The sequence below is a fragment of the Trachymyrmex cornetzi genome, unplaced genomic scaffold (assembly GCF_001594075.2).
Source record: "Trachymyrmex cornetzi isolate Tcor2-1 unplaced genomic scaffold, Tcor1.1 scaffold95, whole genome shotgun sequence".
Classification (NCBI taxonomy): domain Eukaryota; kingdom Metazoa; phylum Arthropoda; class Insecta; order Hymenoptera; family Formicidae; genus Trachymyrmex; species Trachymyrmex cornetzi.
Genome location: NW_017300300.1, coordinates 144061 through 156770, shown reverse-complemented (window position 1 = coordinate 156770; position 12710 = coordinate 144061). Strand labels below are relative to the sequence as shown.

Sequence of the window (12710 nt, the reverse complement as noted above, 5' to 3'; positions counted from 1 at the left end):
TTTAACATGCAGTGCTTTGTATTGTATGTATATATTATATGTCTTAGTATAATTATCAAAATTATTGTAATATATTGTATTAATAAATATATATGTTTTCTATATAAAATATATTAAATTCTTTATTTATTGTATTTTAAATTTATTTTTTGGACATATACATATATATATAAATTTTTTTTTATATCAACTCAACATTTTTATAGCATATATTTACAATTATGTAATATTTGAATACTTCTTTATATAATTACATACAGTTTTAAAAGTAATTTAATATTTCTCCTAATTTTTCTACATTTTCTCTTTATTTTTCAATATATTTACAATTTATTTTTATTAATTTTCATTAAGTTCAGATTATTTCATTGCAATAGATTTATTCGCGTTGCGTGCTCTAATTAACTCTAATATGCTCCTATAACAGCTCTTACTTATACTCCAACGCATTAGTTGGAATGCGATGCGAATAGATTTAGTGAGTTTGACAGAGCGAGAAAAGGATAAAAAGAGAAAGATATACTGTGGTAACGCTTGGTAACTTGTGGTAACTTGCTTATTTCACGCATGCGCACTCTATTTTGACCAACACTAACATCAAAGGTGCCGACAGAGAGTTACGCTACTGTATATACTGTGGTACCGCAATCATTCCGCCATTTTGGCTCCAACATGCGGTTCATTCAAAACATGCATATGAGTATGAATGTGTTTTATAAATAAAGAGATTAAATACATTACACTTAATGTGTAGATACGTTATGAAAATGAGTACTATTTACACTTTTCGACGCCATTTTGGCTCCAAATCCTTATACATTGGTCTTATGGATTGCGGTACTTTATAAATCTAGTGACTTTAGTAGGATGGACTATCGAAAAAGTGACCCATAGTCAAAGATATATTACATTATTACAGAAAGCTGTATTTATAAGTTTTTCGGATTGCTGAACACGATTCTAATCTCAGAAATAAAAATTGTAAAATGGCGGATTTGTATTTAAAATATCGTCTAAAATATATAATTGGTTTTCAAGGTTTTTTGAGTCGCCAATCCCGATTCTGGCATAAAAAATAAATAATTCAAAATGGCGGATTTAATATGGCGAATTTTAATTTAAAGTATTATTTAAAACGCATAACAGTGGGTTTCTAGGGTTTCTTTTAGTGGCTGATCATGATGATTCCGGTATTGGAATTAGAAAAATCAAAATGCTTATATAAAAGATGCGTATACAAGTTAACTTGCTCATGCAATGAAATTTTATAATGTTTCTACTAAAAATGAAATATAAAATTTTTTTAAATTTTTTATGGTTGCCGCTTTTTGCCAAACCCGGAGTTACGAACTGGGATGTGACGGTCGACAACTCCATGTAGCATCTTACAGCGTCTTATGCCGTGTTATGTCACTTTAAACAAAATTAAAATTTTTACATTGAAATATGCCCTATTGGATTCGCCATTAAAAAATTTTTATTTCTGATATAAGAATCGTATTCAACGACCCAAAAAACTTATGAATACAGCTTTTTGTAATAATGTAATACATCTTTGATTTTTGGCCACTTTTTCGGTAATCGGTCCCACTGTGCCATGGGCTGAAATATTTCGCCCTTTTATATAAGTGCATTAAATTATAACGAATTCGGTGGACACTAGTACACACTAGTATATATTAAAGCTATTGTATACTGATTTAATCTGTGTGTAAAAGTAAAATATAAACATTTTAAATTATGTATAAAATATAAATTTTACTTAATAACACAATAAAGAGTTAAGTATTTCACAGTTTAATCGATTTTTATATTTATATATAAGCAAATATCTTTACGTTAATTTGTGTAGGATAGCTTTAATGTGCCCTAGTGTGCACTGAGCGCGTCCAATCGAATTCGCTATTAAAGTGAGATAAATATAGTTTGTCTCATTCTAACTTATTGCACTAATTCAGAACTATTATAGTTCTTAGGAAGGAACTCTTCGAAAAAGAATAGACCTTTAGTACAGAGACCCTGAAGTAAAAATCTGCACACAATACAAATATGGCGGCAATAGCTCTATATTGGAGTATATTAGCGAATTCGATCACTTGTACTACACTAGATCAGTGCACATTGAAAGCTGCTTTGCATGAAATTAGCAAATTTAAATGTAAAAATATATAAATATTTTAAATGATTAACTACTAATAATATTGTCACGTTATTTAACAAAATATATGTGTATCATTTCATTGTCAAAGTTAATTATATTGTATCACTGTATTGAGATATTTTATATAAAGCAGCTTTTAATATGCACTGATCTAGTGTAGTGTGAGTGATCGAATTCACCATATGCTAAAAATAACATATACATAATGTGAACTATAGATTTTCAATACTCTCAGTGAACAACGGATCACAGCCTGCGTATAAGACGAGCATATGTAAGCTTTATATAATTCATTTTATATACTCTGCAATGTATAGCTATCGCTGTCATATTTGTCTCTTAAAAAGAAAAATTTTCTTTGTTTTTTTTATTTTTTAATATTTTTTAACGCATAATTAAAAAAAGTTCTTTTTAAAATTTGCCATCCCTAAAAATTTGACGTCTTGAGCCAGTCCTCTTGGCTCATGCCTTAATATGGCACTGAATAATAACCATAAAAATAGAGCTCCTAACTATAATTATCTTATCATGTAATTATTATTATAATCACAAATATTAAACACTCTTTTCTCAGTGTACAAGTTGTTGCCTATTTGAGCCATTTATTTTAAAAGTGGCCTAAGTCCATTTTTCAATGTTTTGTTGTTGACCTTTGTAGTAGCGTGTACAACTTGAAGTTAGCTGTCAAACATTTTTTTTTTTTTGTAAATGGACTTAGGTCACTTTCAAAATAAACGGCTCATTTATATTCTATGCAAAACAGATATTTTGCGTAGCAACTATAACAAACTCCAGTTATTTTTGTTCAGGTCGTACCAGATTACAAAAAATGTTTTTCTTACTTCATATATGTATATTTCTTATTTATTTTTACTTACCTTTGATATTTTAATAATTAAGGTTTGTAATAGTCCATTTTATTTTAATATCCTCGCAAATGTATAAAATAACAAGTTGGGTCATATTCTCTTCTTCTTGTAGCAAACGGGGTAGTATCATCATCATACCTCAGGTTATTTATAGTTAATTATTATGTCTTCCCCTTTGCTCAAGGACCTCCCGAAATATCTTCTCCAAGTATAAGTTAAACAATAAGGGCGAAAGAACGCATTCCTGCCGCACCCCCCTCAGTATAGATATGTTCTCTGAGAGTTGGCCGTTTACCCTGACAGCCGCCGACTGATCCCCCAATATAAGTTAGTGATTATGCTTATGTCTCTACCATCCAAACCGATCTCACCAGTGAGTACGCAACAATTTATCGTGCTGAATAGTGTCGAAAGTTTTTTCATAGTCAATAAAATATGTATTTACATCAATGTCACGACAGCGCCGAGCAAGAATCTGCATACTGAATAAAGCTTCCCGTGTGCCCAATCCATTTCTGAAACCAAACTGAGCGTTGCCAATATTTTGCTCGTATTTTTTGTAAATTTTGGCATTTATTATTTTCAAAAATAGTTTCAAAGCACGGCTTATTAAGCTGATGGTTCTGTATTCATTACAATATTTTGCATTCCATTTTTTTAGTAGAGTAACAAAAACCGATCTGAATCGGTCTTTCAGGATTACTCCTGTTATATATAGGTATGCAATTAAATAAGTTCAGCAATAAGGTGATGACATTATACTCACCCAGCGTCATCAGTATCTCGACGTGTATCTCATATTAACTCGAGTAGTGTAATATTTAAATAGATTAGCATGATTAAAAACAACCAACTTTTGTTACTAAAAATTTTTTTTATTATTTCCGATTTACGATAAAAATAAGTCATAGATTATGACCCATTTTTCTAGATTAAAGTTATTGTTTATCGAGGATTTAAATGAAAATTTTTAAGATTAAACCCTATGAATCGGATGATGATATTTATTTTTAGGAATAAACCCAAAGAAAAACTAATAAATTTTTAAATTTTAAATTGAAACATAAGCGCATAAGGTATCATTGAACAGATCTATTGAGAAAAAATGTAATCTTCTGTCTGCGCAAGCACATCCTACGCTAATAAAAACGTAAATAAAAAGTTGTTAAATGGACAATTTCTAAAATTTTCTTAGGACTCTGATATGTTTTACACACAATTTGAAAAAAAAATTCATTGAAATCGGCAAATTTGAATATAATAGTAAGGCTTCAAAGACACTTGAGCACGTACATAAGCACCCTGATATTTTCTATACAAAAAGAAAATACGCAGCCAAAGTTTTTTTCTTCAAGAAGCATGCAAGCCTGCGCACAGGATTTCAAAGTGAAAACATTCGTTTTAAAACATGTCTTTAATAATAAGATATAATAAACATGATTGTTCAACGTTTCGACTTCTATTAGGTCATATTCTCAGTAACTTTACAAAATTAGTTAAATAATTTATATTTAATGTCTATTGTGGCATGTCATTACAATTAAAATTAATTTTCTCACGTCGCTGATAATGTATGTTTAAACGGAAAGGAGAGTTGATAATATATAAAATCCTATTCATACAATGCGATTGTTTAATTTTCGATTGTCAAATGTAGTGGAAATCTGATCGCAATGACAGTCATGGTTGGAAATGCTCATACAGAAGTCCTAATTCCTAAATCCTATAATATTTTGAAATAGCGAATCATTAATAATTTATAGGTACACTGCAATGATTGAAAAAATAAGAAAACATGAAATTACTGTATCTAGAAGGTTTCTACCTGTATTGCTATCATTACTGTGCGCCGCTCTCAAATTTCTTAATTGAATGATAGAAGAATTATTAATCACAACTTTCTTAAAATTTATTCTTCTATATTTTACTTCGATTAAAAAGCGAGTGAGAAAGCCACCGTAAATAGGAGTTCCTATATTAGTATGGAGAGAATATCCCATAAATGATAGGGAGATAGTTATTCGGTTAAACGGTATTTCATTGTTCTGCTGATTAAGTTCGTTATGCTGTTTTTTTAATGGGTATCATCTTAGACACTAGTCTTTTATAAAAAAAATGTGAGGGCTCAACATCTAAAATATTTACCATACAGCACAAAAACGTTGCAATATTGCAGATTCCGCTGTGATATCGTTGCAATATTGTGGGTATTAGGAATTGTAATTGTATAATACATTGCGATGTAAGATTTTACAAATCTTGTAGCACATTGTTACAGAGACATTAAAAACATTTTGGCTTTTGAGTAATGAACTGCTGTCACATATAGGAACATACATCAATTACACGTTATATGATTGTTAATTATTTCCATTAATTTAGGAATTATAGTGTTCGTTGAAACATTTGTTTTCGCTGCCGCGCGATAAGATTTTTCAAACTTTATAATCAACTCTGATAATCTTTAGAATATTTGGATTAAAAAAATTCTTTGAATATTGCAAAGAAAATGAAATAAAATGGAGTTTCTTATTATTTCCATATCAGTTAGATGAATATGTACCAAATAGGCGTACCTGTATAAAGTGTAAAATATATATTCACAAAAAAATGTAAATTATATATATCCATATATATAAACTTTAATATATATATATATATCTACATATATATATATATATATAAAATTTGCAATCAAGTATAAAATATAATTATATAAAATTATATCAAAAGTATGAAATTATATAAAATTGTATATAATATAAACTATATATTGATTGGTTTTTTTCTGTATTTTTTTTATTTATATCACAAATTTCAAATTATATTCAATAATAATAAAAAAACTATTTTTAATAATTGTTGCAAATACATTGTACAATTTATTTACAATATTACAACATTGCAATGAGATATATCTGCAATCATTTTGCAATATTTCTATACTGTATGGGTTACAATGTCCCATTTTTTACAACTCACAATTTTTTAAAAATCTATGTTTCAAAATTACCGATAAAGAACTATTTCTTTTATTAATATCTGTAAGATATTTTTTTACTCTCGTTTTTAGTTGTTATTTTATCTGGCCGACATAAGTGGCTTCGCATTTTTGACAACTTATTTTATAAACAACGTCGCAACGTAACATTGGATCATGCTGTCTTTTCCCATTTTTATTGATGGGTTTATGTGCCAGACTGATGTTATATTTTTTGGCGAATGTTCTAAATTCATCCATAATATTTTTTAAATACGGGACAGTAAAATACTCGCACAGCACAAAACTCCGTTCAAGTTCCATAGGAGTTCATTTCGCTGAGCTCTCGAGGAGCTTATAAAATTCGACAAAATGAACTCCCAGGGAGTTCATAATGCTGAGCTCCCGTGGAGCTTACACGATTCAACAAAAACAGTTCCCTAGGAGTTCATTTCGCTGAGCTCTAGAAAAGTTTATAAAATTCGACAAAATGAACTCCCAGGGAGTTCATAATGCTTTTATGAAAAAGTTGGGCTCGATTTTTGACTACAGAAAAGCACTGTACGGAATAACAGATCCGAGTACGCCTGTCGAAAAAAAACTCCACTTTTAGAGGATTTGATAGATATTTTTTCTCCTATTTTCTTCTCTAATTTTGTAAAATGTATTATTTTTATGCGTAGAATTCTACGAAAGAAAGAACATCACTCAAGTCCCGTTTTATTAGATCTTTTCGCGTTGCATGCACTTTTTATACTCAACATCTTCGCTTTCTGTCTTTTCAACGTCCAAATATATATCTATATCTCATTTTAAGTGCAAAAATATTTGGGGATTTCAAACAACGTGAACAGACTATTTTTTTATTTTCAAAGTTTTTTGATGTCGGTAAGTTAAAAAATGATAATTTAATGATAATTTATGACTATGCATGCATATGTATGTATTTTTTAATAAATATGAATACATTTACTTTTTAATCAAATAAAATGAAATTTTATGCAAATTAGAATTTCTGCACTAAAAATAAAATGTGCATACATACGTGTATTTAGTATGCGTTATCATGTGATATGTACATTTTTACAACTTTTCCCGCAATAGTATCGCATCATTGCTATTATCCCGATTTTCAAGTTTCCTAAGCACGTACATGCACGTACATGTTTCAAGTCCACTTTTGATCTTCATCTTCAAGTTTTGCCGGGTATACAATAAGACTTAAGTCGGTAGTCAGTGAATTGCAGTGAATCGAAAACGAGTCTGCAAGATAATAGGTGAGTCGGAATTGATCGAAATTAACAAATCGGTAGACTTGACCAGCAGCCAACTTCTAATGACTACAGACTGAAGACTCATTATAAACCCGGCATTTGATTTCCTTGCTATTGCTTTTGTTCTAGCCATATTTGTTCTGCCCATGAAGTAACTAACTCATCGTTGAAGGAACGGATATTTTCGAAGAAGATTTGATCTTAAAAGCTCCCAAAATACGCTTTTCGAGCTTTCTGTAACCTTAAATGAAGCTCCCTGAGAATTCTCAAATGTGGATATTTCAATTCCAAAAGAACTCGCTTGGAGTTCCCGGGGAACTCCAAGCAAGTTCTTTTAAAGTTAAAATGAAGCTTGCAAAAAATTTTATGAGCTTCCTGCGAACTTAAAGGAGCTTCCTGAGAGAGAACTTAAATGAAACTTCCTGAGAACTTAAATGAAGTTAAAATGAAGCTGCCAGGGAACTCTCAAAAATATCAGAGCTCCCAGGGAGCTTCAAGCGAGTTCTTTTGAAATTGAAATAAAGCTTAGACAACAAATTTTAAGAACTTCCCGCGAGCTTAAAAAGAGCTCCCTGCGAACTAAAACAAAGTTCCCAGGGAACTCACAAAAGCGGACATAGGAGTTCCCGGGGAGCTCCGCGCGAGTTCATTTTTAAGCTTAAATAAAGCTCACAAAAATTTTGTGAGCTCCCGGGGAACTCCCCAGGAGCTCCCTGTGCTGTGTGGGTATTTTCTATCGTTTATTATTTTTTTTTATTCTTGTAGAGCTGTTTTTAGTGTTTTTATGCGCGTGGGTGTTAATGTGATTTTAACCCTCATACGATGAATGTAGGGTCACTTTGATCTTTGAGCGATAAGACAACTCAGAATACTGTAGCGGTTAATGAAAAACGATCATAGTGTTATATTCGTGTTAGTTAATGATACAAAATACAGTACAAGATCAAAATTGTAATAAATTTATTGAATTTATCATATAAAAGATACACTTATTTCATGTATCAAGTGTACAGAGCATTAAAAAGAAATAAAATATATGTTGTTCATACACAAATGCGTTTTTATATACATATAATTTCTTCTCAAGACTAATTTAAAATAAAAATTATATTATGGGTTAAAATGCCTGCATTTATCTCCCTTGTCCGTCGATAACTATTTACCTTCCGAGCGTTAACAGTAGAAAATATGAAATTTAATGAGTAACCGTTATCCAGCAAAGTGTTAACCATCGCCTTCAAATTTTTTGTGAGGAATTTTAGATGAAATGAGAAAAGGATTCTCTCGAAAAGATTCAGTATCACGCCTTTTTTATGTTTCATTGAGCTGCATTCGGAAACATTACTTGGGTGCTCCCGTGTATCGTCCTTTATTTAACATTGGATGAACAACAAGGATAAAACGATACACGAAGGCACTTGGGTAACGTTTTCGAACGCAGCCCTGGGTGGTTCGAATTAAAATTTACATATTCATCAGAGTTGATGGGCTGTTTATATCAAATTTAATTCCTCCACCATTAAATTGTTTAACTGAATTTGTAAAGTTACTGGAGATGACCTAATAGAGGGTCAAAACGTTTAACAATTGCATTTATTATGTTTTATTATAAAAGACATGTTTTAGAACGAATGTTTTCACATTGAAATCTTGTGCAAGCTTGCATGTTCTTTATAGAAAAGAATTTATGGTAATTATTCGGATTAAGGAACACCGCGCCGATAACCTTGATTTTAACGTATGATGTCAAAATCAATATGATCGGGGCGCGGTGTCTCCTAATCCGAATAATTATTGAATTTATTTACACATAAAGCCGTTTTATTTCTTTTTTTTTTTACATTTTGCATTGAAAATGCATATGGTGTAATTACACCTCTATCCATGGTTAACGTTAAAATATTATTTGTACACAGACAGAAGATTAAATAAAAATGTTTTTAATATCTTTTATTTTTATAAAAAAATAATATGATGTAGTGTATAACGATGTCTATCGTTAAGTTTTTTTTATTATATGAAGCACCCACACACATAAGAAATGTCTTGGCAATCGGATGATTTTAGGACAAGAGTACCGACGCTAAATCCTACGGAATTACCCTCGACAACTACAACGCAAAGCAAAATATACATTTATAGAACCAGAGTTCCAAGGAAAGATCTTGCGGAGTCAACAATGTCGACGTCTCCGCTGTTACGAGAGAACAACGTCGGACGCGCTATAACGAGAAGAAGGGGTGCTGTTAAACATAACAAAGTGCACATTGTACGAGGTCATAAACTTGTAGCCAAGTTTTTTCGGCAACCGACATTCTGCGCTTTTTGTAAAGATTTTTTGTGGTAATACTTTAGATTTCCTTTGTGTTCTTCTTATTAACATTTTGAATTTCATCTCATATTCTTAGAATTTCTACAATTTCAATTATACATATATTTTTAATAATGAATAAATATTCCTTAATTGTTTATTTTTTATTTTAGGGGTTTTGGAAAACAGGGTTATCAATGTCAGGGTAAAGTTTTCAGTTTCTATAATTTTGCTCTTTTTATTTATTACTTTCCTGTATTTCTTCACTAATAAGATTTATGAAAGAATTTTTTTATTATAGCATGTCAAACGGCAGTACATAAGAAATGCCACGACAAATTATTAACTAAGTGTCCTGAGAGTGGAAGAGAATCAGAAAATACAATAGTAAGTATCGGTGTTTACGATTAGAAATTAAAAGAATATTATAGTAAATAAAATTAAATTGTAATATAAATTATTTTAATCTATAATATAAAAATATACTATACAAATATTTAAACGACGTAATCATTATTAGACAGATATAAAGCAGCAGTTTTATCATTAATTTTGTTATCTAAATTATTGAATATTTATTTTGTTATAGTATTTGAGAGAACGTTTTAAGATAGACGTTCCTCATAGATTTCGTACTCACACATTCATGTCACCGACTTTCTGCGATCATTGCGGCTCAATGTTGTATGGATTGTTTCGACAAGGTTTAAGATGCGATGGTAAGAATGTAAAATACAGTTTAGGATGTTTTTAAACATGTTGCACAGTTTAAAAAAATTCTTTTATGCATCTTAGATTTAAGTTATTTTTTTTATATCGATCAACTGACACGAACTGATTCTATACATGATGTACGAACCTTTAATTGGCATTAATGCACATATGACCATGGTATAAAGACAAGGGTATGCTCACACACATGCGATCAATCAAAATTGTCAAATTGTGACGTCGTAGATAAACGGTAAATTTGAAACTACTATTTTCACATAGCTTATGTTAGCAGCATGTCGTCAGATATAATATTTTGATTTGAAGTTTCCAGGAAAAATCTGTTTTAAAATAATATTTTATAAACTAATAAATATCTTACTGTAACTTAATAAATATCCTGTACTTTTCTTTCTTTCTTTCTTTCTTTCTTTCGAGAGAGAGAGAGAGAGAAGGGGGGGAGGGAGGAAGGGAGGGAAGGAGAGAGAGAGAGAGAGAGACGGCAATATGAAGCATGATGCATCGAAGTGTTGGGAATCATAGCTGAACACGAACAAAATTATATATAGTTTATTTCGTTATATTTATACATTTACAAGAAATAAAAAATCTTACCTTTTTTTTATGTTAATGTTTTGTTTTCCGCATGCTGCAACTCACTTACCTGCGATCGTAAAATCTTTCAAAAATAAAAAATATTTTATGCTATTCCCGTTAAGCAATTTGGTTTTCCGAAAATAATTGCACAACCTTTTACGGAACAAGACATTGTATTTCTACAATTAAAGTGGAAAAGAGACTCAATTATGCGTTTTTACTGAAATCGTGTTTCTTCAGACACAAACATCAAGGACTAGAGTCCTTAGAAAAACAGAGTCTGGCCATGCCCTCAAAATATCAAATAAAAGTGGTGGGTATGATCTTAGTGCTTACACTTTTATACACTTTCGTACTTAGGACTTATTGTTAGTTCTATGACGAAAGTAAACCGGGACGGACATGTTTGTTCTTGTCTCGACTTAGATGTTGCGTCATCCCCAATTTTTGTTAAGTCTACCCGGGCTTTTTTGTTTTGATTTCACATATTTTGTTTTTATTATTCTCCCACCGGCGCCCTTCCTTTGCGAAGGTGTGCGCGGAACACATTTGATACTGGCTCTATATTGTTGTTTGAAACTGTTTTCATTTGAAATTTTATCTTTTTATTAAACAAATTGTATTTCTTCCACATAACTATATTGTTTCTTTACAATTATAACATTTCCTTATGATTATAATATGAAATACATCAATAAAAAATGTTTTACGTTATTTTATGTCTACAAGTTTTTCAATAAGCGTGCGATTTCCTTACATTGTGATTCGTGCTGCCACAGTGCGGGCGAGCTAATATGAACCAATCGAAAACACGAGCCAATGGCCAGTCTGTTTTTCTAGGGACTCTATTAAGAATCAGGATCTACCATGTTTAATCATTCGGACAATCTGATTGTGACGTCACTTTGCTCCGAGTGTGACGTCACACTTTGACTGCGCAGTGGGTTACTATGAAGTGAATATACCCTTGTCTTTATACTACGCATATGGTGTATTCGTGAAAGGGATCCACTTAAAAATAAATTTTGGAATAATCATGAAAACATGTAAGAGTGAATATATTGTATAAAGTTGAAAGTATAAAAAATATAAGTATTATATGCCTTATATTCAAGATATTATTCTTATATAAAAAACTTCTTACGTTGTAATTTTTCTTGTGAACTAAAATTATGTGAAATTTTTATAAGCATCAATTTTTTAGAATTTTTTCCATACTTTCACAGATAAAGATTAATTTTAGTTGGAAAAATAAATAGTATAAAAAAATCAATTTTTTCCATAATAAATAAATAAATTAATTATATCCACTTTTTAAAATCTGAAAAAATTTTCAAAAATACTTTAATATATAGTTTATAATACTTTAATATATGCAGAATATGGTACCGTAAAGGAAATTTTGAGATCAATTGGATTCACTTGTAAACGAATATTTTTTTTTAAAATAAAATTGGAACTTTTGTCAAAAAATTGATAGTATCAATTTTTAACAGGTAATGGAAGTAACTAGTTACTTGTAACGCCGTTACCGTTACAAGTTACTTTTTTCGGTAACGGACTGGTAATGTCTCATTTTTTTTTGGTAACTGTAACTGTAACGGTACATAGTTACATTTTTTCGGTAACGAAATTGATTTTTGTCGTTACTTTTTATATTTTAGACCCATTTATGACATGATTTTCGCATATTTAATCTGCAGTCTTTGATCGATATTCATAATTTGTTGTTACATTTAGAATTGTCTTAACCCTTAGCGGCCACACGGGGTGACTTTGTACCCCAAGGCTTAGGAAAAGTGAAATT

At 30.5% G+C, this 12710-nt stretch overlaps 1 protein-coding gene across 1 annotated transcript in view; it reads left to right on the top strand.

The window, feature by feature from the left end:
* LOC108769800 (putative protein kinase C delta type homolog) overlaps positions 1-12710 on the top strand; it is a 37204-nt gene that overhangs the window by 17705 nt on the left and 6789 nt on the right. The window contains exons 3-6 of the mRNA XM_018521001.1: positions 9352-9627; positions 9769-9800; positions 9897-9982; positions 10185-10314. Of these exons, the coding sequence (XP_018376503.1) occupies positions 9352-9627; positions 9769-9800; positions 9897-9982; positions 10185-10314 (524 nt within the window). The remainder of the gene's footprint in view (positions 1-9351; positions 9628-9768; positions 9801-9896; positions 9983-10184; positions 10315-12710) is intronic.